Source organism: Lipophrys pholis (assembly GCF_963383615.2).
Source record: "Lipophrys pholis genome assembly, chromosome: 16".
Lineage (NCBI taxonomy): Eukaryota > Metazoa > Chordata > Actinopteri > Blenniiformes > Blenniidae > Lipophrys > Lipophrys pholis.
The window spans coordinates 4675954-4702985 of NC_137634.1; the positions used below are offsets into that span (position 1 = coordinate 4675954).

The window sequence follows — 27032 nt, forward strand, 5'->3', positions numbered from 1 at the left end:
TCTAAATGGCACTTACCTGTGGTCGATTGGACTGTGGAGGCTGTGGCACCCCGTATTCAGCTGGCTGTGGTACCTCGTATTCAGCTGGCTGTGGTATCTTGAATTCAGCTGGCTGTGGTACCCCGTATTCAGCTGGCTGTGGTACCTCGAATTCAGCTGGCTGTGGTACCTCGTATTCAGCTGGCTGTGGTACCTCGTATTCAGCTGGCTGTGGTACCTCGTATTCAGCTGGCTGTGGTATCTCGAATTCAGCTGGCTGTGGTATCTCGAATTCAGCTGGCTGTGGTACCTTGAATTCAGCTGGCTATGGTACCTCGTATTCAGCAGGCTGTGGAAGCCAGTACTGAGCTGGCTGTCGTACCTCGTATTCAGCTGGCTGTGGTACCTTGAATTCAGCTGGCTATGGTACCTCGTATTCAGCAGGCTGTGGAAGCCAGTACTGAGCTGGCTGTCGTACCTCGTATTCAGCTGGCTGTGGTACCTCGTATTCAGCTGGCTCTGGAAGCCAGTACTGAGCTGGCTCTGGAAGCCAGTACTGAGCTGGCTCTGGAAGCCAGTACTGAGCTGGCTCTGGAAGCCAGTACTGAGCTGGCTCTGGAAGCCAGTACTGAGCTGGCTGTCGTACCTCGTATTCAGCTGGCTGTGGTACCTTGAATTCAGCAGGCTGTCGTACCTCGTATTCAACTGGCTGTGGTACCTCGTATTCAACTGGCTGTGGTACCTCGTATTCAGCAGGCTGTCGTACCTCGTATTCAACTGGCTGTGGTACCTCGTATTCAGCTGGCTGTGGTACCTCGTATTCAGCTGGCTCTGGAAGCCAGTACTGAGCTGGCTCTGGAAGCCAGTACTGAGCTGGCTCTGTGAGTAAGTGAAACTCATGGATTCCGTAGTGAACAAGGCTAGTCGGTTATCTGGTCAGAAAATCGCAGTGGTACTCCTAATGCTCGGCGAACGAGGGAAACGGATGAACTCAAGTTGGTGTGAAAGGTTCCATACGCCTTGTATACATCAATGGCAAAGTTACTTTGCCTTTGAGTCAAGTTTGGCTCAACACTGAGTATGCAAATTAAGCCACACCCCCAGCCACAATGAAACTCGTCACCTCTTCAGCATATTTACAGACATTTGTACAGAATTGTGTGAATACTGGAAGAAATCGGTACGCCATATTCAGCTGGCTGTGGTAAATTCATTCTTAAATGATGGTGATTCGTGCGCAGTTTCAGCGCCGAGCGGAGATGTGAAATGAATTCAGAGCAATCTTTTTGACATAATAAAATAAATCCTTGTCACTGAAGCTTTGAAGGATGTTTTTATTCTTGACTTGTTCGCGGTCTTTTTATCTCCATGAGGGTTGATCTGGAATAATGAGGTTAATGCTCACACCTGACAGAACTGTAGAAACATTAATGTCCCAACACAAAACACGCTCTCACAAGAGAAACTCGGCCTCAAAACAACTGGATGGAAAATCTAAACTAATAAAGAGCAGTGAGGAAATTCAGCCCGACACGTTTCTGCTGTAATAAAGTGAAATTGATTGATCAGCGGATGCACCGTCCCTTTATATCGCTGATAAATGAATATTGTAGAATCGCACAAAGTCACGAATTAACAAGTCAGGAATGTTCTGGCTTTGGCTGCAGCAGCAGTGTTCTTTTAGCTGCTGGATGTGTTTTCATTAATTTTCTCTGAGAAATTTGTTGGCATTAACATATTTCAACAGTATTACAGTTCATTAATATATTTTTTTGATAGAGAGCGAGAGGGACTCAAAATGTATTTGTATGATCGCATGCAGCGCCACCTGGGGGACATGCTTCTAATGGCTGACCAGAAGGGACGTGAGGACCCCTTCAAGGCTGCTTGATCAAGTAATCAATGCAATTCAGCACTTCAGACAAGTAAAATTTGTTCAAGTGAGGATTTAATAAAGAAATCCAAGACGTCCAATCTCATCACAACGACGTTACATTACTGCAGCCATACTCTGTTCTCTTACATATCGAACGTCCAAAGTAATTACTGAAAATTATAAAGGACCATCCTTTAACTTTATGAAAATGACTCATTACAAAAACATCATCTTTTCCTGTGCTGTGATAATGACATCAGCATTAAATCTTTGTTCATTTTAATTTTCCAAGCACCGACACCTGACTGGTTGGTGCAGTGGACTGGTTGGTGCAGTGGACTGTCTTGAAAGTTTAACACAAAAAAATAAATCCCACAAACCAAGGGTCAGCTGATTTCTTGCAGTAAGAGCCCTGAACTGTTGTACAAAAAATAGAAACACACAGCAGCTTGGCTGTGTTTTTCTGTAACAACCAGCAGTTTAAATTCAAGTCCTTCAGATGCAGCTCGGCTCTCTAATAGAGCTTCAGGTCTCCGGTGACGCTGTCGATCAGATCGGCGGGACCTGGACCGACGCCCAGCACGGTGCGTGATCCGGGGGCGATCTGAGTCCTTCCCGCGTCCTGGATCAGGCTGACGGGAAGCCCCACTTCCTTGGCCCGGCTCAGCAAGTCGATGAGGGTTTCCTCGTCGGGCGCCTTCACCACCACCTTGGGCTGCCCGCAGTACTCCCACTGTTTGAGCAGCTCGGGGTTCCTGCGTTGGACTTGCTTGTACGCCGACACGGCGGCGTGGGCACATTGGGCGGCCACCTTCCCTTTGCCCATCTTCAGGTCGTTTCGCACCACCAGGATCATCTTGAACTCGCCCCCTTCTCCCATCACGCTTGCTTCATTGCCGCCGTTCCCCATCGCAGCCATCACGCCTCTGGACGTCCGGGCCAAGCGCCCGCGCAGCTGCCAGCCGAGGAGGAGGCCGCAGCCCAGGCCTGCCACCACACCGAAGCCCAGCGGCCCGTATAACAAATCCATACTCTTAAACCTAAACGGAACAGGAGGAGAGCAGATCAGGTCCACACAGTAAATAACACGTCCAGTCATCCCTGAACCATAGAAAACATAGAACTGAACCTATTTTGGATTATCTGTGTGTTTCCAAAAATAGTAAAAACATAACTTGTTCAATTTGACACAAAAACAGTGACAATAAAATGTAACAAAGGTAAAATGAATATAAAAAACAAAACACTGAAATTATGAGAAGTTTGTTAAAGCGTAAATATAAATGAGAGCTCATGAGAGTTTCAGCTGCTCCCTTCTGGGGTCGCCAGAGCAGATAATGTGATCATGTTTGATTTGGCACAAGGTTTTATGCCACATGTCAATCCTGACTCTTTTTTTTTTGTTGTTGACACGTCAAGTTTGGATCAAATCTGCAGGAGCTCTTTACAAATCTTCTGTTTCTATGCAAATTTGAGATTCGATGTTTGTTTTCTGAGCATTAAAGTGAGATTTGCAGTAATAAGCTGTGAATCGTTTCTGCTGTGGTACTTTGGAGTGTCGCTGCTCTCCTGGGGATGTCAACACGGTGAGCAGGCGGATCATATGATCTATACGTCATAGCACTGGTCCTCCCAACTACTCCAGTCTCCTCGTCTTCACAAGTGACTGGAGGAAGAACATTTGCGGTGTCGCCATCCTCAGATGAAAACAACACAGGCCTACTTGTAATATATACGCTCCGGGGAGCTGGGGTCAAGGGTCTTGTTCAGGGACCCACAGTATCCTACATCCGTCAGCTGTAGGATTTGGACCTGCACACTCCTGGTCCCAAGTCCACTTCTCTAACCTCCAGGTTGGCCAAACGCCTAGAGTGAATGTAGAATGTAAGAAACATTTGTTCGTAGTTGAGCTGTCAGATAAAGGTCATGGGTGATGCACTGGTCCGCCAACAGCAAAAGATTCCTAAAAGTTGCTTAAAAAGTGAGATCCAGGGAGTATGTTGTTGATCCCCTGTACATGGACCTACTTAGTGGCATTAGTAAACAGTATTGTTCAACTTCCTCAGAGAGAAATAAACCTATAGATCTCGTAAAAACTGGTTTATAACTTGTGTTATTGTGTTAGCGTTGCAGCTGACGTGTGAACTTTGTGAGCTAACAGGCTGTGTGAGTGAAAGTAGCCTAGCTAACATTAGCTTTCCAAAAACAAACCACATTTAACTGTGAAGAAAGACTACCTTCGAGACGTACACGTGGATTTAAGACATTTACAGCCCCCGCTGAGTGATCACACGGCAGAGGATGTTCTTTTTGTGTCTTACCTGTTACTTTGAACGGCGTGTTGAAGGCATGAATGAAGCGGCATCTGTGTCCCTCATTGATGACGTCACACACTGTTACGTTCATCCAAGCTATCTTTTATTACTATGATTTTGTGAATATATGTACATATTTCCGTCCATGTTCTTCACAAAATAACCCCCGATATGAGTGAAACTGGTGATACTGTTCACCTCTTGTTTTGCTGTTTTGTTTTTTTACGGCAAAGTTTTCTGGAAGAAAATGACAAAGTGAGGTGAAACTGTGCAGCAACATCACATATGCTCATATGCAATGAATGCATCGCAAAAAAAAACATTGTTTGAACCCACATCTTCCATTTAAATACTTTTGAAATGGGTACTTGTATTTTAAATAATCTATTTTGCCAAAATTTGGCTATTAATTTGGTTTGATGTTTCCACCTATTGATGTATATATCTTTTTAATATCAATCAACCCTTGATAGGACACTGCAATATGCATGGGATAAAAGCTGCTGCAAAATGGTATCTCTTTCAATTTAGCATGATACCAAAAATACAAAAAAAGTTACAAACTTGAGTAAAACTGACATAAATAACACATTTATCTATTCAAAATTGTCTCATTAATGCTCTTGTCAAATATTGTTATGAGTTATTTAGCTACACATTACAAAATATGGTAATTTTGCTATCTATCTGTCTGTCTGTCTGTCTGTCTGTCTGAAAGATAAGATCAAGTGATAAACGAGTAGCAGCAGAATATGAACTATCGTAATAAGTACTGCAAACAATAACAACAGTAGCAAAATATAGACACAAGGTAATAACCATAACAATGTTTTACATTCTTGCATGATAATGTTGGTAGTGATAGGACATATACCAGAGATTTAACAAAGAAAAGGTAAAAAGATAAAGTGAAAGGCACTGTTTTGAATAGTTTAAGCGTGGTAAGCGTCATCTTTCATCGAGCACTTTTCCAAAACACTGATGGTTAAACTGCTGAAAGAAGATTTCAGACTGATTTCAAATTGTATTTATATATCTCCTCTGATATCAATAAAAGTTTAAAGTTAATTTCATATAAGTTATCTATGCACATCTTGTGCTGAATCTAAAAAAAAGAAAAAAAAAACATTGATGGGTTGATTGAAAATAACCGGAAGCTGTAGTAATACATTTTCACCTGCAGAGGACAGTAACGGTGCACCAGTGACATCGGCCGCCGTTAAACCCGCACGAGGAAGAAGGTTTCCGTTCAGGCAGTTGTGTGGCCAACTGAGCAGGGTCCTTGTGGAGGTGACATTCAGTGAGCTCGCAATTCGTACGGAGAAGCGGATCAACATGGCTCAAGCGGTGCAGAAATTCGTCTCTAAAGTCCCCGGTATGGTCAGCGGTGAGTCCATTTAATGTTTTAGTATCACTGTGCGCCGTTTGAAGCGGAGGACGGAGGCAGCTTGTGCAGTTTATCTTGGAACAAACGTATTGTAGCTACGTGGCTAATGCTAACTAGCTCCATGGCTGCTGCTCGGAGTCAATAATGTTTTTTCTCCTCCCTCAGCCGCTGTCACCTACTCCAAACCCCGGCTAGCCACCTTCTGGTACTACGCCCGCGTCGAACTGGTCCCTCCTTCACCCGCGGAGATCCCCAAAGTCATCCAGGAGTCAAAAAACCTCTTCAAGGCTTTCAAGGAAGGACGTGCACGTCAAACCACCGTGAAGGTGCGTGTCTCTCAGCAGAGTCCAGGTTGTTCTGTTTCTGCTGGGAATCAGTTTGTTAAATGATCCTGCTGGACCAGATCAACACAAAATGACTTTAGTGGAGGAAGCGCAGGGTTAAAGTTTTACCGTCATACATTTAATCTCGATCAGAGGACGCTTTTTAATGAAGTTAATTGTTTTGCATACACATTGCTGAGGTATTTTTAAATTTAAGCAGCACCTTTTAGATTGTATAGATCAAACACATTTTAGTTCAGAAGCCTTAAAGAACTTAGTTCAATCTTGAGTGGTAGAATAGTGCCATAATAGCCTTTAAATTTACAATTTAACATTTTTTTGGACAGTATGAAAATGTCTATTTGCTTTAAAACCAAAGAGGATCGAAAATGACTACAACTTCTACATAAATTCAATTTTTTTGAAACATTGTGGTGCAAATGCAGTGAAAAGCCCACAACACTTTTTACAAACTCCCCCTGACACCATGACTTTGAGGCTATCGGGCCAGCAATGCCAGTTTGCACACAATGAGAGAACTACCTCAGCTCATATATCACCTTTGGTCTGCCAACCTTAAGAAAACTGTTAAAAAGTCTGTGGTTTCATTGTAATTTTTGCAAATAATTTTGGTTTCCTGGGCTGGATCGGAGCCTCTAGTATAGTGCATCCATCAACAGCTAAAACATTTCAAAGACTTAATTTTCTAACAGATCTACAAAAGAACGACCTTTACTGTTATACTATGCACAGCAGAATTTGGAGAGCCACTTCTCTTACAATACAAATGAACAAGCCGTAACAACCAGAAAGAGTAGTGTAATAGGTTATTAGTTGTTTCACTGCCGATTGCTTGTTATTTGTAATCTTAAACTAACATGTCATGGCCCTGACAGTGATCACACTTTTACAAAGTTCTGCTTAATTTCATTTGAAGTGACGAATTGTAATTTAATTTGACTTTTGGGTGTTTCTATTCAAGGTCAATCCTTGGTTGTTTTTTTCTACATCTACTCCATTGGTTCATCAAATCACCAATCGCCTCGTTCACAAAACGATTAGTATTTGTCAGATTTCCTACAAATGCCGTGGGAAACATTTGCAAAGTAAATCTATGAGAGGGTTGTAATGCAGAAAGGTTTTCGTGGAGGACAATCCTGAAATATGCTTTGGAAGCATTCGTTCTTAACATATTTTTAATTTAAATGATGAGCCCAGTGCTCATTCTTTGAACTGCAACCCACCGGAAATAGACGGACGTGCTGTTCCCACTCTTAACCTTGACGCTGATGTTGTACCTTGTATGCCGCTCAGTCGGTGTTTCAGTAAAGTGTACAGTTTAAACGAACGACATGGGAATCAATACGTGGAATATCTGTAAACGTGTGCAGCACATAGTCAGTTCAGTACTGCTCACTCTTTCTGGAAGACACAACCATGTATTTATGCATTTCCTGTGTTCTCTAAATGTTTTGCTCCTGCAGATTCCTTCCAGCAAACAGGCAAATATTAGACATTTGGTGTATTTTAAACTTGAGCGCATATTAAATCATTTTAAGGATTGTTTATTGAGTGGATGCGTCAAATCAGCAGTGTAATTCACAAAAGTTATTTAAGATTTATTGACTGGACACCCTTTTAAAAAGCCTTTTATACATAATGTATTGAGATATTTTAGTTTTCATCGTAACATGCGCAGTGTTCTTTGTCGTGTCAATTTTTATCACTTGGAAAATTGTGATGGTTAATTCAAGTTTTAACCTTTTCTTTGGTCAGAATATGACGGATGTTTTGGACTCGGTCTCCCAGTGTGCAACTGTCTCCATCTTGGATTTGTTGTATGAAAAAAAAAAAAGTTTTATTTCTTTTTCTTTCATTAAGTCCTCACACAGTTTGAGAGTAAATCGTATTAAATTATTTTGAGATCCATTAATACACAAAGTCTTTATGAAACCTGTCGAGTTTGTTTGCGCTTTAAGGGAATAAATGACTTAGATTATATTTTTTTTGTGGCAGCTCAAAGCACAACCTTCAGGGGAACTCAGCTGTGACTGTGCCTAAACAAGCTGATCAGATCTGAGAATTACAGAAAACTGCAGTTTGTATTTGACTGTTTGTCTGCTGACAGGACGCCCTGAGGAACACCCTGGTGGCCACTGAGGTGCTCATGTGGTTCTACATCGGAGAATGCATCGGCAAAGGCGGCTTGGTTGGCTACGACGTCTGAGTTCCGCACTGTTGCTTCTTTCTTCTTTTTTTTTTTTTGTCCTTCTTTTGAGCATTGTATGCTCAACTTCCCGTAAGATTCCTGGGAACCAATAAACAGATGTCTATTGTTAAAAACATTTTTCCTCTTGGTGCTTATTTGTCGAGTTTGATTGCTTTAACATGAGGGAGCTTTTCCTCTCTGCCGTCACGGCGCTACAGCTCATTGAAGTTCTCAAATGAAACACCTTTTTTTTTAAATATGAAAAGCTTTAATGTAACACATAAGAGATAAAATTGTTTCCTACATGCTGAATTTCAGTTTTACTTACTTTTAAAGAAAAAGGAGTTATACTTTACATAATGAATTAAACGCACACTCGTGAATACATGCCGCGGCTTCAATTCAGTATTTAACAGCCGTTTTCAAACAAATCTGGTGGTAATTACCTGTAATACAGGAGTATCCAACTCCTTTTACTTCAGGGGCCAGATACAGTGTAAATGGTAAATTATTAAATTTTAAAAATGCTTTAAAAATTACGGTCTATGGCTGTAGAACAATAATAAAAGAACTACTTGTATGGAGAACAAATGATCACATAATGGAAAAGGTACTTTGAATCAAACCTTGTAATGTTTTGAAATTTATCAGCTTTAATACGAGTGAATATGAGAAATATTTGTACTTTGAAGCAAGTGCTGGAATATGTGAAAAAAAAATTAACTATTGAGACCGGTGATATAATTTGATCTACTCACAGTTGGTGCACCTGATTTGTGTTTTTATTTTTAAAATACGTAAAACTCCCTGAACTTAACAAAAAAAATACAAATTTTTCTAAATGTACCCTCAAAAGCACCAGTGAGTCATATTTATTGGGCTTTTTGTGTACTTTCAAAACAGGAGTGTCAAACCTAAGGCCCGCTGGCTAAAGCAAGTCTGCAAGATGCTCGAATCCAGCCGCCAAACAACCAAATAGTTAAAAAATTTCAAAGAAAATATTGAATTTTTAACACATTTTTTAAGCGTAGTGGACGTTAGTATTAGCCCCAAAGTCATGTTGTCAGAGTGACTTTGTAAAAACATGTAATGCAACAGCTCTTAGGACATATCACTGTATTTTGCACCAGAAAGTTTCACTAAAATTGGATTTCTGTTGAGATTGTAGTCTTTTTCTGTATTAATTGATTGGTTTTTGTTAAAATATAGACGGTTTTTTTACAACAAAGAAAAATTTTAAGTTAAAATTTAAAGGCTATTATGTCACTATTTTACCGATCTGGCTCACTCAAGATAAGGCTGTGCTGTACATGGCCCCTGAACTAATATGTGTTTAACACCCCTGTTTTAAAATAAATATCGGTAGGATGCAATAGTGTATATATAGCCATTTTTCTTCCTATTTTTAAATAAATCTTTAACTGATAAATGGTGATACATGTGATTTTGGTCATTTTTCAAGATACTTGTTAGTTATCTTGATTTTAATGGTGTATTTTTATACAAATCTTGAAGTGTATCAATGTCCTTAATATAAATATAGTTTATAGTATAATAAAGGACGTTCTATAAAAAAGAAATTAGGAATTTTTTTCTTGAAATAGAAGATGGATGGATTGTTAGTTCTGGCCAACAGGGGGCGCTGTGTGTGCAGACAGTGAAGATACCTCAGTTTCAGTGCTCACTGTAACTTTGTTGTAAAGCAGGTGTTCTGGCTGAGCACTGAGTGCTTCACATACCAGCCCACTTCCCGATCTGATGCTCCTGAAGCGTCTCAGTCGACCGACTCTTCAAGAACAAACTATATTCAACAGCTCCCGCTTTGAATGACTCCAAAGCCTTGTTTTTTAATTTAGTTCTTTATTTCTGAACTATGACGTGAGTAATTTGGGTACAAAAGAAGCGTTTTCTGTGATGGAATTACACTGTGGCTGTCTATTTTCTAAATACACACAATTAAATAAGGGTTAGTTCAAGTGGAACAAAAAAAAACATTTTCAGCCACTCATACATATAACTGTCTGATAAACAAGTGAAATGACAAAGAAACATTTTTCATGTACTACTACTAATTATAATAATATTAATAATAATACCTGTTGATGAAAAAACATGAAGGCTGATGTATTTGTCATCCACCCCACAAGTGCAACATACACACATCATGACTCCGACCATCATGTGAAATATATCCCGCCTGCTATCGTGTAATACTCTGGGATGAAACTACGAAGTATCAGCGGCAGCATTTGAAGTTTTAAACTCTTCCCTCTGGCATGATGACATGTCATACAATTATCTAGACGTTATCAGATGCGAGCAGGGATCATACTTTTCTTCATATTGGAATTGTGTGATTATGCAGTAATCGTGTGTTTTAATATAGTTCTAAAAAAAAAAACTATGGTAAAAGTGTAATTTGACATAATTCAAAACGTAATACAGTCTGTGATGTGTGAAGTAAAAAAAAACAAAACAAGTATATACACATTTGGAAGGAGCATTTTTCTTTAAAAAAAAAAGCAATAAGTACATTAACAATGTGGTTTGGTTCAGTTTGAAAATTGCAAAAATCGATATATTCCTGAAGCGTCGCTGTATGAGTTGACGATGGGATTAACACGAGGTTGAGTCGAGGGGTCGCCCCCGTCACTTGACGTTGCAGATCTTGACCGAGGTTCCCACGCCGAAGCCGGGATAGAGCGGCTCCACGAAGGTGGTGTCGAAGCGGTGCAGCAGGGTCATGGTGTTTCCTATGCTGTAGAAGGCCAGCACGCCCGCCGTGTGGTCCAGGTACACTCCTATCCGGGGGGAGTGGGGCCCGCTCACGACTTTATCCACGCGGTTGTGCCAGGCGGAGTAGCCCGAGTCGGAGCACAGGAGGCTCCAGGACTTGTCGTTGTAGCCCAGCAGGCACAGCGAGCCTTTGCCCTTCCTGCTGATGCTCCTGTAGGCCACGCCGATGGAGAACTCCCCGTTCCACTCGATCTCCCAGTAGAAGCGGCCGCCGGACAAGGCCTCCCGGCACAGCACCTGGGCGAAGCTGTCGAACCTCTCCGGGTTGTCGCCGTACGGCTGCAGGTCCCTGGTGCGGGTCACCTTCCTGCTGCTTTCAGAGATGTACAGCTCCTTGTAGGCCGTGCTGGGGTCCATCTTCAGCTGGCAGAAGTCTGCAGGGGGAGGGTAAAACGCTTTTAGTGTCTATTGGAGGAAAAACAAGCGTGCAAAAAGATCTGCGAAAAACCCTGCGGTCACAATTCAGAGTGAGAAAAATCACAGAAAGGATAAAACACACTATTTTCAGAAGATTGCAGATCTATAATTGAAAAGTTAATTGTATTTTCAGTTATTTCTGCACTCGATATATTCACAAAAAACGTTTCAAGCATCGTTTTTAAATTGTGTTAAAAAAATGAAATCTACACATTTTGTAATATTTCATTTTTCATACTGTATTTTCATCTTCATCAGGCACAAAACTGTATTATTTACTCAGGCTTTCCAACAAACAATAGATTCTACTTACTTTAATTGCTTCATCTTAATAGATCTTTCATATTATTTATTCTCCTTTTTATGCCTTTCTTAATCTCCTCGTTTTAATGTATTTCCTTTATTTGCATGTCAAGCCTGCGAAGTGCTTCACGTCTGAATGCTGCAGTAGAAATAAACTTAAAAATGACATAGAATAATCCAAGACAGGCTTGGAATAGTTCAGTTTATGTGGAATATATCATTATTTATGTATATTTCACAGTTTGATTCAAAAGATTGAATGAGAGAAGTGTCTCACTTACATTTGACGAAGTCCGCTCTGCTCCGGGGCTCTGGAGGCGGAGCAGCGCTGTCCACCGTTATCTCTTTGCCTGCACACAAAGACACTCGGTTTAGGTCGAGGTGAACTCAATCCACCCACACAAATGCCTCTAATTCCTGTGTTGGTGTGTGACTCCTGCCGTGTTTTTAACCGAGGGAACATATGATGCAGCCGCTCTGCGGTTCTTCTCCGACAATTTACTCCCGACACGGCGTGGACCTAAACAATAATTAACCTGTTGGAGGACGTGACTCACCTCTGGTCCTTCTGTCCAATGTGCGACTCTCCGTGGTGTAGACCGGCACCTCGTTCACTGCGGGACATCACACATTCACAGTCATACTTCGAGCCTCGGCTGTTAATCCTGGCTGTTTTTCATTGGCGTGGCGCCTGAGCTGCCGGGGTCAGACCTGACTTGGAGATCTTGAGCAGCTCTTCTCTGCCAAACTCCTCCAGGCTCTCCTTGATCTCGGCCACGGCCTTCCTGACGGCCCCGAACGAGAAGTCTGGGTTCACGGTCACTCTGGGGATGAAGCCGTCGTCGGTGGGGGTGCAGAGGTAGTTGAAGTTCTGACGGAGAAAAAGGGGGGATGATCATTAATGTTGGCTGGTTTTACTGTGAGACAAAGAATGAAACCTTAAAGAGTTTCCCAGTTCATGTGAGTGCTTTCCTCAGGTTCCCCAGCCTCCTCTCTCCCTCTAAAACCATGTGTTTGAGGATAATTGGAGGCTTTAATTGCACTTAAGTGTGATTATAAGCGTCTGTGACTGTCTTGATTTTGTGCTTGATGGACAGATTCCTCCACCTGTAGTCCGCTGGGATCGGGATGCGGTCTCATTGAGGATTTGCCCTGAAGTTACCTGCAGGAAGTGGATGTGGTCCTCGGTGCTGTGCAGCTGCTTGAGGCCGGACTCCTTCTTCTTCAGCTCGTCGATCTCCTGTTCCAGGCGCTCGATCAAAGCCTCGGCCTGGTTGAAAGCCGCCTTCTCGTTGATGCCAATCAGCTTGGTCACCTCTGACCTCATCCTCTCGATGGAGCGTATCATGTCCTCGAACATCTTCTGGCTATCCACCATGGCTCTCTGAGCCGAGTTCTGCACAACAACAGCAACAAAAAAAACTTGGTTTCGTCTCTGACAGGTTTCTTATCGTCTTGTGTGGAATCAATCCCCACTTACTTTGAGTGAATCCACGGCCGTCTTGAGTTCTTCCAGCTCTTTCATTCTTTCCTGGCATTTTTGTCTAATCTCCGATTGGGAAATTCCCAAAAGTTTCTGCAGGAGAAAAAAAAAAAAAGAGCAGTGTTTAGAGAACCGTTTATTTTCTATGCATTTCTTCCTATGCTGGCACGTCTGTCGGTTCTCTTTAACTTATAACACCACCAACGTATTAAATCACATTCATGTTTTATTGTGCATGATACAAGGCTTCAAATCAGTTGAATCAGTGCAAAACATTCTTTCTCATCACGGAATATCTCAGGGGGCCCTTCGGCATACCTAATAAACCCAAAGTCTCTTCTTTAATACAGCCTGCTTTTATCTCAGGGGTAGATGGAGGGGTGGGAGGGGGATCTGGAGAGGAATTTTGTCCATGTGAGGAATGTGAATCTACCAATGCCTGACTTTTAAAGAGATGTTTCAAGGTGCACAACAGTGCTGACATGCAGAATAGAAGAGCGTCTAATTCAGCTTTTACTCAAGCCCACCAACCCATTCTTCAAGATAAGCTTGAGGAATGTGGGGAATCTAGTGAAGGGGGGGGGGGGGGGGGGGCAGGAGGGGGGGAAGAGAAAGCGGGAGATGTAGTGAGATGTGTGTGAGACCCAGGTTGTAAATCCAAAAGATGAAGGAAACCAGACGAGCAAATGTAAATGGAGCAACTGAATTATGACTTCATACCCGGCTTGGATTGGTTTTTACAGACCTGGCAGCCATAAAGCTAAAACACACCGCGCTGACAGGTCGACCCTTCACGCTATCTTATCTCCTCTGCATTGTTGAGCAGGCAGTGTCATAGGTGAGTCATGTGAGTGGAGCTACTACGCTGTGACTGCACCGAGGTGCCGGATGCCTTCACTCCCCTGACATTCCTGCGTGGTTGCAGATCCGCTCCCACAGGTGGGGAATGGACGGCGCGGAGGGAAAAAAGCTCCAGTTTCTGTGTATTTATCCCACAGCTGGATCGCCACATTCTCTGGAAAGCTTTTCCTCTCTCAGTGGTGATAAGTGGAAGCAACGCCCACCCACCCCCCCCCTCTACCTCCCTGCCGGGTCTCCAGGCAGCTAATCAGAGAGCCGGATTTGTTTTGGCGGCGGTGACTGCCTGCCAGGGTAGCTGATAGCGTTGGTCAAATGGGTCAAAGTACAACCGTCAGTCGTAGTGCCTGGGGCACAAAAACACCCTGTTTGCTTTTGCTCAAATTTCTCCAAGCTTCTGATGTGTCAGAGGAAACTTTCAGTGAGTTGAACTCTCATGAACAATATGTTTCCTGTGCAAGAGAGAGAGAGAGAGAGAAGATTTCTTACCTGCTTCTCGCCCCTCTCAGCCTCTGCAGACACGATATCGTGGCCCCTGTGTTCACTGACAGTGCAGATGGCACAGATACACATCTGGTCTGTTCGACAGAAGAGCTCCAGGGACTTCTGGTGCTGCGGGCAGATCTTCCTGTCCAGGTTCCCTAACTCGTCCACCAGCTTGTGCCTCTTGAACGTGGCCGACTCGTAGTGCGGCTTCAGGTGCTTTTCGCAGTAAGACGCCAGACAGCTCAGACACGACTTCACAGCCTTCAGCTTCTTCCCGGTGCAGAAGTCGCAGGGGACGTCGCTGGGCCCGGCGTAGATGTTCCCCTGGGACGAGTTGAGGGTCAGGTTGAGGCCGCTCTTCTTGATCTTCTCTGCCACCATGCTCAGGGTGGCATTGGGACGCAGCACTGGCCTCTGGGTGAACGTGATCTTACACTGAGGACAGATGTAAATCCCTGTGTAGTCGGCCTCGTTCCAGTAGCCACTGATGCAGTCCATGCAGAAGCTGTGGCCACAGGGGATCGCCACGGGGTCCCTCAGCAGGCTCAAACACAGCGAGCAGTTGAAGTAGTCTGGGGAGCTTTGATCAGCCATTGTGATGAACTCCGAGCACAGGCAGACCAGCAGGAACAGGCAGGACAGAGCGCCACGAGCAGGTAGGGGTTTCACCGAGTGCGACTGGGAGCCCGCCTCCAGACTGTGGTACAGCCTGCCAGGGACAGGACCTACTTGTATTTCTGAATTCCAGAGGTTATTGATTGAAAGCAGACAAGGCCCTCCCCCCCTGTGCTGTGACTACATCGAGCCCTGCCCAGTTCAGATAAGCAGGTTGAGCAAGGAAAGAGGGAGAGAGAGAGAGAGAGAGAGAGAGAGAGAGAGAGAGAGAGAGAGAGAGAGAGAGAGAGAGAGAGAGGAGGCGGGCAGACGGCACAGCAGAGCCAAGAGAGAGAGAGCAGAGTAGAAGAAACAGAATGAATGAAATGTGAAAAACAAAAGCAGTCCAAAAGAAAGGAAAAAAAAAAAACATTTCCATTTTCCCTTCAGTTTCCTCTCCTCTTAAATTCTCTTCTCATGTGGCTCATCTGTGGATGTTGTTGCGCACACACTTCTTGGCAGCTGTATTTCCACCTATTGTTGTCAGACAGAATCGCCATTGTCTTAAACCGGTTATAGTCTGGCAAACATAAATGCAGCCTAAGGTAGTGTAGGAATTTAAGGGACCACCCAATAAACAAACAGGGAGACTTTCGCAGCTTGAACAGAGTTTCGGGGGGAAAAAACACCAAACACGCGCACTTGTTCCTTTAAAAACGCCACAAGATGATGTTTGTATGTTGAACCTGCTGCAGGTGGTTTGTCCTGGAGCATTTGCACTGCGACCAGTCTGACCAGTCGGCCCGCTTTTTCCAAGGCAATCTGTCACCGCCGTGGCCACACTGTATGCCTTCATGCAGCGGATGGATAACAAACAGGAATGAATGCTCCGGCACAAACGCAGCATTCCTGCCAGGATGTGGTGTGGATGCCTCTCGTACTTGTGTGACGCTTCCCTCAAACTGCCATGCGTTTTTTTCTTTTTCTTTTTCTTTTTTTCAAATGCCGCCCTCACAGTTACCTCATGTATTGTTATTTAAAACACGCCAAAGGAAGGAAGGGGGGGGGGGGGGGGGGGAGAGAGGAGACCCCGAGTTTCTCGAGTGTCTGCTGACATCATCGTCTCTCATTAGCATTTCAATTAGGCCCCGCTGCTGGTGTCCTCTAATGCTAACCTCTCATTCATGGCATTTTCTTTTTTCCTGCATGACATTACAGCCTTTAATGTAAAAAAATAAAAAAATAAATAAAAATGCATGTTTAAATTAGTTTTTCTCTCTATTGGGTCTGTGCAGAAAAAGTATATTTCAGAACACTTGCTCCACCTTGACCTGACATCTCGCATTACTTCATGCACTCGGTAGTTTCACCTCTCTCCATATTTGGTCAGGTTTCTGATAAGCCAGTTTTTTTCTCTTCCTTCCTTCACAGTGCTCAGATGCACAACCTGTTTGTGGAGAGCACCACCGCCTGTGGGAACGGTGCAACATCTGATTGAGACTCATGTGAAATGACTGATGAGTGCATAAATAAAAGATACAGCATCGAAAGTGTTTAAGAAAAAAAAAAATCACTCAAAAAAAGATAGAACATGAAGCACGGTAATGTGGAGTATACAGAAACACTTGTGCAAGATTTAATAATATGTCTCGTTACACAGGAGCATGCTGATTATAGGACTGAGCAGACAGAAACTGCGCAGTCATCTGAAGCCCGGCCCAGGTTCAAGGTGAAGGGTCAGTCTTCATTAAGGTGCAGCGAGCGCGCTCTCTCCCTGGCCAGCGCTGCCTCACACAAATGGCTTTTTGATCAAAGGAAACAGGGAGCCACTTCATCGAGTGTGTGTGTAATAAAAACAGGAAGAGGACGCCAGCTTAATGAAATGTGCAACGGGAAGACGGAAGGTGGTGGACAGAAAACTTTCAAGAAGGGATTAAAGTGAAAAGGCCAGTTGTGAATCAAAAAATACATAGTGAGTGTGTCAAAACATCAATTTAGGGTGATATTAGCATGAGAACAAGTCAAATAGTTCTCATGGTGATGAACAGAAGAGCGAGGAAGCTTGTTTGTTATGGGACACGCCCATGTGAGCAGAGAGCGGGTCACATGCAGCCGGTGAACCTGTGACATGTCCATTTGATCTGGTTTCCTGTCATAATTCTGCCTGTTACGAAACACATTCTTTGGAATAACAGAATAGAAGGGTGTGCTGAAGAAAAGGTCAAATCGTGTGTGTCCAGGGGAAAAGTAAAGGAGGAGTTTTCTTCTTTATAAAGATTAAAAATAATAAATCTACTTTTTTGTTTTATGGAATCAAAGTCCATTAAAGAGGCTGCAAATGGGAATAATCTGACAATTTTAGAGCAAAGAAAAACAACTATGGAGACAATAAACGTATATAGATATCACACTGCAAGATATTTTACAGCAAGACCAGATGAAACATATCAAATAAATGCATTTTAAAATCCAGAACACATAAAGCAGAGTCAATATCACATCCCACATGAATAATCTCATACTGCTTCTTAAAGGCTCAAGAGAAATAACATCCATAGGAGGAAGTCAGGCAGATAGCGCCGCATATATATTGACCTGTAAATGTCTTACCTGTTACACTCATGGTTGTTCACTGTAGTTTATTTGAAATATGATTAAAAAAAAATTTAAAAATTAAGCAAATATCATGTCTGCTTTATAAATTCTTCAGTTTCTATGATGTCAAACAATGTTTGTGAACTGATTCTAAGACGATATTTATTATGTTTGAATGAAACTCGCCGAGGTTACGTAACAAGTGTGTAAATATGTGTCTAATCCAGCGTTTTACAGCTGCTCTAACACACCTGGTTTAAAGGGGGGTGTTGTTATCAGGAGGCTGGATCAGGTGTGCTGGCGCAGGGAGCCGTCTGCAGCATGCAGGTCAGTCACTCCACCGAGTTTCACTCTGACAGCTAAAATCAAATCACAGCTACTGCAAATACTCTCATTAAAATAAAGTCAGAGCTGTTGTGCAGCCCTGAGACGTATCTAGTTACCGAGTCTTTAAGATGACACGCAATCTCTCTTTTTCCTTCTTTATCCATGTGGTAACGCTCAAAGGTCATTTTACTTTCAGATCAGATCATTTTGAACACATTTGAGCCAATGACGAGCATAATATCATGTGGATTCATTCAATTCTTCAAGTTCTAAATTTGTACATTTCATATAGTGTTTTTATTTTTCGCAAATTTAAATAGTTAAGTTGCACAAAATTAAACCGTGTACAATCCTTCCTACTCCTATATCTTAGCAAGGTGCACTAGAAATTTTTTTTTTTGTTGTGTTCCTATTCTCGGTTGTTTTTATGCATACCAAAGTGAGTACATCAATAAATATATTTTGCAAAACGAGTGTGATCCTAAAACAAAAGTTCCTGTTAATAGGTTCCAAATGTATTTGTTTCTATTTTTTAAAAGTCTGCGAAAAACTGTTTTAATTAAAAATGAAATGGTGTGCGACTTTCTCAGTAATATAGCTTAAAAGTTCATTCAGGACCGGATCACCTCATTTATTGTGGTAACCAGTTGTCACGAACAATGTTTATTAAATTTTGCTTTACTAGTCCACAGGTGTCAAACATAAGGCGAGTGGGCCACAACAGATTGATGCAATCAGGCGACTGTCCACCAAGATTCAGCAATTCATTTAATTTCTACATACATTTTCTCAGCTACAATCAAAACTCATCTCATGGTCGAAGCTCATGCTGGAGGCCTGCTCCTGCTGACAGGGTACATCCACAACAGAGCACACACAGCAGCTCAAGAGACGCATCTATAATTCCAGGCAATTTACCAATTAGAAATTGTGGGAGGAAGCCTCAGTATTTGCAGAAAAACTCATGCAGACGCAGAAACGCTACACAGGATATCTCTGCAGGATCTTACCAGGAAACATCTTGTTGCTTAGTGAGAACCGCCTCACTTCACTCCCATGATTTCGTTCCTCTCCCAGTGAACGCTGCATGCTTTGCAGCAAGGAGTGCAAGGGGAGATTTTTTTTTCAGCCAAATAAGAAGCTACATTTAAGTCTTGCATGTCGGCTGTAGTTACTGTTGTTGACAGACAACAGACCCTGTGATGCCTGGTGCTCTGGCCGGGCCCTGCTGGCTCCAACACAATGGAATCTTTTAGGCTGGCTTTCTCAGGCCTCCTGTTATCTGGGCTATCAAGTGTAGTTGCATTCCTATCTCCATTTCAACAGCCCTGAAACTCCCGTCTTGGCTGGGAGTTGTGTTCACTGGAAGATGAAATATACAGAGGGCAGTGTCAAGCTAGAAAGAGGAAAGATTGTATGATTTTTGTCGGGTTTCAAAAGCAAACATTTCTCATTTGAGACCGTTTTTGTTTCTTTTTTTCTCCCCCAGTTGAACATTTAACCACAGGGATACATTCCCGGTGTTAATGTATAGGAAGTCCTCTCACAGGAAATGAGGGGTAGTAATGAAATGCAAAGTAGAATGAGTTGATCATTAACTGGCCACACAGGTGAGGTGAAGGTCAATATATCTGTGGCTCAAGAAGACCAGATCAAATAAACTCAGCCAAAGACATAAAAAAAAACCATTATATTGAAGTCCTAAAACACTTCATCCATTTACATTGTATAATAATTAAAAAGAGTTGTGCTGAACTCGCAGCACTGAGAAACTAATCTGTTCAGCGAGAGGAACAGTCTGTCTCCAGGGGATCTCCACCACTCCTTCATTTGCATACCCAACTGTGGCGTGTGACGCACCTTTGGTTTCAGTCAGTGACTTTTAAATGTTTCACTACTACTCTGATCTCTTTAACCCAAGTGCAATAACCATCTTCTACATATCACTTTTTAAAGCTCTGATTTCACCCCAAAACTGGATAAAATCCAAACTTTAGTTTCTGTTTTTTTAACGACATCAGAATGACATGTTCAAATTTGATCGGCATCCACACACATGCAACAAATATCTATGTTTAGATCACACATTTCATTCATTCTCTGCGTATTCTGTAACAGATGGCAGCATTCACTGTGTCCTTTTCATACCACGCCCTTGTTTTACTGGTTTCGGCTTAACCAGTTTAGCCTCTCTCTCTGTTTACTCTATAAAACTTGCTCCCGTAGCACCTGTAGGATCACTTTGCCACTGTGCAGGAACAAGTCAACACCTGACCTCACCGCATCTTCATTTGAATTAAAGGGTCCGGGATTGAGCGGTGACCATGTCTGACCATGAAGACTGCTACCTGTGTAAGGAATACCTGCGGGAGCCTGTGTCCATCCCGTGTGGCCACATATTCTGCTCCGTCTGCCTGAAGACGTACTGGGACCATGCTGACCACACGGGCTCGTACATCTGCCCCGAGTGCAGGGTGTCTTACAGCAAGAGGCCGACTCCCAGACCCGTGGGAAGCTCCCGGCACAACAGCTCTACCCTCCAGCGGGCCTCCGAGTCCTTCCCGCCTCCGCCGCCGTCCCCCGACTACAACTACGCGGGACCCCAAGATGTGGGCTGCGACATCTGCGTGGGCAAGAAGAACCGGGCCGTGAAGAGCTGCCTGATGTGTCTGGCCTCGTACTGCGAGAGGCACCTCAAGCCCCACTACGAGTCGGCCACGTTCAAACGGCACAAGCTGGTGGACGAAATCGGCCACCTGGACCGCGAGATCTGCCCGCAGCATCAGAAAGGGCTGGAGCTGTTCTGCCGCACCGACCAGATGTGTATCTGCGTGCTGTGCACGGTGAAGGAGCACAAGGGCCACGACATGGTGTCTGCCGAGCAGGAGCGAGCCGAGGAGCAGGTGAGTGTTCTCAAACCTCTTCCTGCAGGTGTTTTGTTGAACGCAGCCGAGTGGCTCATGTTGTGCACGAAATGGTTCACTGCTCCTGGAACAAAGGAGCAAGTAAAGCCTGGAAAATCAGTTTAACAATGTGATAAAGCAGAACCGTATAGCAATAAAGAGCCGATTGCCTCTCAGTACTGAATAACAGCAGCCTTTTTGATAATGATTTTGGCAATTTAAAGTGTGTATTTGTGGAATCCTTCTCGTAGTAAACGGTGGTGTGTGTTTTGTCCATAGCAACGGCTGGGCGCCACCCAGGCCGAGATCCAGGAGAAGATTCATGACCGCCTGAAGCAGATGGAGGAGCTAAAACAGGCGGTGGAGTCACTCAGGGTGAGTTTCACCATCTTCTGTCCAGCATCCAAATACCAGACTAACCACTACGGCTGGAATGGAAAACTCTCATCAACTAACAACATTCCTTCTGAGAGGAGTGACGGCAGTGCGTTTCGGCGCTCTGGTAAAACCAGTGTGACATTGATTGACAACGTGACGTTATGACCAATCCTCCTCCTCCTCCTCTTCCTCCTCTGCGCCCGGTGCAGGGATCAGCCCAGCGAACGATGCAGGAATGTGAGAAGATGTTCAACGACATGATGCGCTCCATCGAGAGGATGCAGCAGGAGATGGCCAAGCTGATTTCCACCAACAAGAGAGCGGCACTCAACAACGCAGAGAGCCACATGGAGCGTCTGACCCACGAGATCGCCGACCTGAAGCGGAGAGACGGCGAGATCACCCAGCTGTCCCGCACCGAGGACCACATCCACTTCATCCAGGTAACCTGCAGGGGGGGGGACTTAAAGTGAATTGTTTGTTGTTTTCTTTTACCAAAATCAAATGTGAAGCTCAAATGAGTTGCCAATTTTATTTTATTTTTTTTAAATCATTAGAGCTACCAAACATTGATCGCCCAGACGGAGGCCGAGGAGCTGCCCACAGTGACCGTCAACCCATACTTCACCTTTGACCCCGTCACTAAGGCCGTCTCCGAGATGAAGCAGCACCTCAATGAATTCAGCAACGATGAACTGGCGAAGACGGCGAAGACGGGTGGGTGTGGCTTCGGCGACACGATTACAACGCCACCGCATTCAGCAGTTTATCGTCTTCACTTTCTCTCTTTGTTTCTTTTCAGTGAATAAAATGACGTTCTGCGAGCTGGATGACAACAAAAAGAGAAAATCAATAAAAAGTGAGTTTTATTACAAGCCTGCCTTTTTCTTCACGAGGTCAGCAAAGTAATCTGAGGTCTCGATACCAAAATCAACGTTTGTATTGATTCAGACTAAAAGGTTTGAAGAGGAAAAGTCGGACTGACTCAGTTTCCCTTTGTTATCAAAAGAGCTTTGTGCAATCGTGTTTGATGCTGGGCCATTGGAGGCTATCCTGAGGTCACCAAGCTGTACTCTAGTCAAATGTTTGCTTTGGCCAGGAATGCCGACCTGCTGGTGAGGTTACAGTAACTCACTGAAATGGAAATCAGTCAGTTTGCATGTCCTTGGAAGAGTTCAAGTCAAATTGATTGGTAATCAAAGTGACCGAGTACAAGACTGTCCTTGGTTCTCATTTTATTATCATTTTTGTTGTTGTTTTTCTCTGTTGGTTTTGATTAAAATGATGTATATATCTTTAAAATCTGCATGTTTACTTCCACAGCTGACGAAGCTCCCATGTACAAGTCCGTGCCGGTCAAGGAGCCTCAGTACAGAGACGATTTCCTGAGATGTGAGTCCCAGCTCCTCCGACACGCCTCGCTGCTTCTTTCTACTCAATCCTCCTCTTGAGACAAATTACCTGCTGATGAGGTTCTCTGTCAGACGCTGTGGCTGACCAAAACATCAGATTTGTTTTTAGTAACTACTGTTCAGAGTCTGACTCACTGATTTCTTTTTAGCTTGCTCGCACTTGTACGGCTTTGCGATTTTCCCTGGAGTTGCAGTTAATTTGCTTGCACCTTGTTTTTTTTTTTTTTTCTTCACTAGTCGATGAGATAAGAACAAAACAAAGAATTCTGCTTTAGGATGATTTAGTTTTTTCAAAAACTAAAAAAAAAAAACTAGAAAAAAAATGGTGTTATTGTTGAATGTTCAGAAGTAAATGCTTGGGATTTAAAAAAAAAAAAAAAAAAAAAAAAAAGTCTTCAATAATTTCTGGAGAAGGGTCTTGGTGATTGTGGGTCACAAACAGTGACGATACCTCTGGCATTCCAGATAAAAGGCCGGGCAGATCTAGCCGAGGCCACCGGGTCGCCCACCAACTGTGACCTGTGGAGGTACACAGCAGGCAGGTGACTTCTTAACCCCTTATGATTACTCTGACTTCTACGTGCCCAGCCAGAGGCTCTCTCACATTCCCTTCAAGCCATTTTGCTGTAGTGAGTTATTTAAACACTAAAAACACTAAGTACAATCGACTAACCTGCGGGACCTTGCAGCTGGTGAAGGGTGCTTTACCCAAAGCATTTAAGGTTAAATGCTTCTTTTTCAACAATGATACTCAGTGGTTTTGGTTCTGAACATGTAAATCAGGGTGTAAATTGACTGCTGGAAGTGTGTGACAAGACTAAACCGTGTAGAAACCTGAATTTGGGGGGGTTGGTCTGTAGAGTTAAAACGGGTTTGCATCATTTTGTGTTTGGGCTTTTCTGGGCGGGTCTCACATGGCAGCAAACTTGCCTATTCTTCATTTGGCCATTCTACCTTTACTGTAATCATCCTCTCAAGTGTTATGACAGAACGAGATGGACAATAGTGTCATTCACACACCCTGTGCATGACCCCACCCTCGTGATCTCATGTTAATACCATAAGAGGGAGGACATGCCGGTCTGTAGTGAGCTATAAATACTGCTTCATTACTTTCACCAAACAAAAACGGCACTTTAGCATGTCTGTGCATTGCTTCGGCTCCATTAGTAGATGCATCCCATCACTTTACATTCAATTATTGTTGTTGTGAGACCTCTCATAAAATATTAACTTTGTCTTCTGTTCCAGATGCTTGTCAGCTCACCCTGGACTCAAACACAGCCTACAGGCAGATCTACTTGTCCCGAAGCAACAGGAAAGCCACCCTAAAGCGAGACCCCCAGGGCTACAGTGACAGCAGCGCCCGATTCGACTCCCTGCCTCAGGTCCTGTGTAAGGAGCCCCTCTCCGGAGGCGCCTACTACTGGGAGGTGGACTGGAGCGGGGAGGGGGCCGCCATCGGTGTCACGTACAAGGGCATCAAGAGGAACGGCTACGGCGACACCTGCCGCATCGGCTACAACCGCAAGTCGTGGAGCCTCTTCTGCTCAGATTCCAGCTACTCGGCCCGCCACAACAAGGACCAGATCGAGATCAGCGCAGCGTACTCCTCGCGCATCGGCGTCTTCCTGGACCACGCCGGGGGAACCCTCTCCTTCTACACCATAGGGGACACCATGGATCTCATCCACCGCTTCAAGGCTTCTTTCAGTGAGCCTGTTTATCCGGGCTTCTGGGTTTGGTACGACTCGGCCGTCACCATCGTCCAGCTGTGAATAAACAACACAAGAGCAGCAAATTAACAAGTCGGTTTTTACTGTAGATTTACAGAAAATATTACACTTCTTGGATCATGTTGTAATTTTTTTGATTGTTTTGCACTACATAATGTCTGGATTATGGGAACTGTTCTTGATGAAAATTAAGTGTAGAAAGACGATGAGCATTTAAACTGTAATATATATATATATAAAAAAATAATTAAAAAAGACGCTGTACCAGATTGAAATATGGTCATTTATAATATATGTATTTTTTCTTAATAAACATTTGACTATGAACACAAACCGGCTCATTGCTTCATTTCTCACCACGTTTTAACTTGCACTGCTCTGAGTTGGGTTTCCAGATCTGTGACACTCCAGGATTTTATAGAAACTCTGAACAGCAGTGTTTACTTTATGGAGATCTGTGATGCTTGGACTAAGTTGTACAGAAAAAAGCGAGGTGTAATTGAGAGGCTCCTGAGTTAGCAGGACTGAAACTCATCTACCGACGTGCTGAATGAAGGTAAACAATCCATTAAACCACTGAGATCTGTATCAGAGTAAAAGATTGACTTCCACTGTTTTCCTGCAAGACATTGCTTCCAAAGGCAGCAGAAAAATATTTACTTAATCTTGATCATAAGTGGTAAAACTGTCATTTTAATATATTTCCATTGTGGGTTATGAATACACACCAGTAAAACGAAGTTGTGGCAATAGTGGAGAGAAGGGACTTTAGTTTATGGAATCTTCAGCCAAAGCCTGAAGGAAAAACACAGGATATGAAACATTCTCTCAGATCACTATGATTATAGTCTGCAGGTAAGCTTTGTCGAACTGGATGAAATTAAATTTGTCTGCAGTTTGTCGAAGGGGAACCTGAAAGTAAAGCTGCGGATTTATACAACAAGGCAGATGGATTATCACAGCTATGATGAGGGGATAAAAAGAAAAGACATAGTAATAGATCTAAAGCCACACCTCAAGACTTTTCATCGAAATGAAGTGTTTTAATCTTAGATGCCCTACAGTGACACGTCAATGTAGTTATACTGTATATGTAGTCCACATCAAGTGTGTCAAACTCATTTCAGGTCAGGGGCCACAAATCACTATTCTCAAATATCCCCCCAGTTTCAGCTCACAGATGTATCATTGCAATCTAAAAATGCTCTCGGTATCACAAAACTCCAAAGAAACAACTTGAACAACTGCAGGAATAGTAACCAAATCAAGACACGTCATATCAGAGGCCTGTTGTGTTAATGGCCGTACAATCTATGTAGCCTTCAGCGCATATTTTCACAAACTCAGGGTTACGATATCTAAAAACACTTCAACCAGCTGATTAAAATAAGTACGAAGCGTTGCAGTTAATATCTTTATTTGTATTTGTTACACTGAAAGGTCATGGAGCCAGAAGTTAACTCTTTATTGGACTGGCTGTGCGTTTGGCGGTCCTGGTCTGTGTGCAGTCGTTGATAACTGCAGTTTTTGTGTCCTTGCACAGGATTTCCTGAATATAATTTGTGAGCTTGTCTTCCTCTGGTGGCCAAATGTCTGCATTGTTGAAGTTCTTCTTCCGCTTCAGTGCATGAAAACACAGTTGAGTTCAAATAGGCAGTTCCTCTAAACTTGTTGCAATGTGTGCAAGTTGGTTTTCTAACGTTAACATTGCTGATTAATAATTAATTAATTATAGGTTCCCTGTCATAATACACAACAAATGTTGGATAAAAATAGTCCTGTGTCTTTTCTTCTATTTGCACAAAATAAAAATGTATTGTTGAATTAGAAGAAATAAAACCTGACTGTGCAGGAGAGGAAATAAGCCCATTAGGCTTATATGAAATCCTCCCCACCAATAAACATGACTGTACTGAAAATAAAACTAAAATAGGATGAAGGAACAACAAGCAGAGAAAACAAATAAAGGAGTTAATAAATACGGTCACAACAAATCAACTCAGAATCAATGGGACACTGTTTGGACAGGAGATGATTCAATAATTTAGCCTTAGAAAGAGCCAAAGCTCAAAGCAGTTTAAATGATTTGTCTATAGAGGTTTGAAAAAGTTGTTGAATGAAAGTTGTATGGGTTCCTCATTGGGTAGGAGTCTGATGATAATTGGAAAAAGTTGTAAAATGTATGATGACCTGGAAGGTCTTGTTTATTATTAATACATTCATACATAAATATGTATGTCTGCGATGTATTAAGGGTAAAAGCATTGGTAAAAGTTTTAATTTTCTAAACAGATGAGCAGTTGAATATAAAATCATTCTTAAAAATCTTTTTTGTATGAGGAGTATTTGATTGCGTGGACAATTATGTTACAATAAAACAATATGCGAGGTGTGGATGTATTAAACTATGGTACAGTGACATTAGACATGACTTATCTTCTAAAACCAAATTAGTTTGGTTTGATGTAAATCACTATTTGGCGCTACACTATCCATTGCGTATTTCAACAATAAACATATATACAAAAACTACATTTGAAAATTAGCGTCAGAATAAAGTAAACTGTTTATTACATAATTGGTATTACGTTGTAATAGTAGAGTTACAGATTATCACTTCCACAGTTGAAATACCCGCAAATGTGAAAAGAAAAA

At 42.9% G+C, this 27032-nt stretch overlaps 4 protein-coding genes across 8 annotated transcripts; 2 read left to right on the forward strand and 2 right to left on the reverse strand.

Annotated features, from left to right (window-relative positions):
* Window positions 1-1267: 1267 nt before the first annotated feature.
* ptrh2 (peptidyl-tRNA hydrolase 2) lies at window positions 1268-4252 on the reverse strand. Of its 5 annotated transcripts, none has more exons than XM_080483137.1 (3): window positions 4177-4250; window positions 3644-3721; window positions 1295-2895 (listed from the first exon to the last, which is right to left on the reverse strand). In XM_080483137.1, coding segments are annotated over exons 2-3 (528 nt in total). In that variant the 5' UTR covers window positions 3646-3721; window positions 4177-4250; the 3' UTR covers window positions 1295-2369. The 5 variants fall into 5 exon arrangements, with proteins under 5 accessions (XP_080339259.1, XP_080339263.1, XP_080339262.1 ...); XM_080483136.1 differs by having other exon boundaries at window positions 3634-3721; window positions 4177-4244; XM_080483134.1 differs by having other exon boundaries at window positions 3579-3721; window positions 4177-4237.
* Window positions 4253-5409: 1157 nt separating this feature from the next.
* Window positions 5410-8218, forward strand: atp5l (ATP synthase, H+ transporting, mitochondrial F0 complex, subunit g). Its single transcript, XM_080483208.1, has 3 exons — window positions 5410-5557; window positions 5723-5883; window positions 8009-8218. The coding sequence occupies exons 1-3, from the start codon at window positions 5506-5508 to the stop codon at window positions 8105-8107; spliced, it is 312 nt and encodes a 103-aa protein (XP_080339334.1). The 5' UTR covers window positions 5410-5505; the 3' UTR covers window positions 8108-8218.
* Window positions 8219-9938: 1720 nt separating this feature from the next.
* ftr82 (finTRIM family, member 82) lies at window positions 9939-15254 on the reverse strand. Its single transcript, XM_080483209.1, has 7 exons — window positions 14436-15254; window positions 13086-13181; window positions 12768-13001; window positions 12317-12476; window positions 12163-12219; window positions 11887-11955; window positions 9939-11259 (listed from the first exon to the last, which is right to left on the reverse strand). The coding sequence occupies exons 1-7, from the start codon at window positions 15024-15026 to the stop codon at window positions 10739-10741; spliced, it is 1728 nt and encodes a 575-aa protein (XP_080339335.1). The 5' UTR covers window positions 15027-15254; the 3' UTR covers window positions 9939-10738.
* Window positions 15255-20187: 4933 nt separating this feature from the next.
* On the forward strand, window positions 20188-24708 carry ftr83 (finTRIM family, member 83). Its single transcript, XM_080483939.1, has 7 exons — window positions 20188-20851; window positions 21131-21226; window positions 21439-21672; window positions 21787-21946; window positions 22032-22088; window positions 22553-22621; window positions 23893-24708. Exons 1-7 carry the CDS (start codon window positions 20273-20275, stop codon window positions 24417-24419), a joined length of 1722 nt encoding a protein of 573 aa, XP_080340065.1. The 5' UTR covers window positions 20188-20272; the 3' UTR covers window positions 24420-24708.
* The last annotated feature ends 2324 nt before the right edge of the window (window positions 24709-27032 follow it).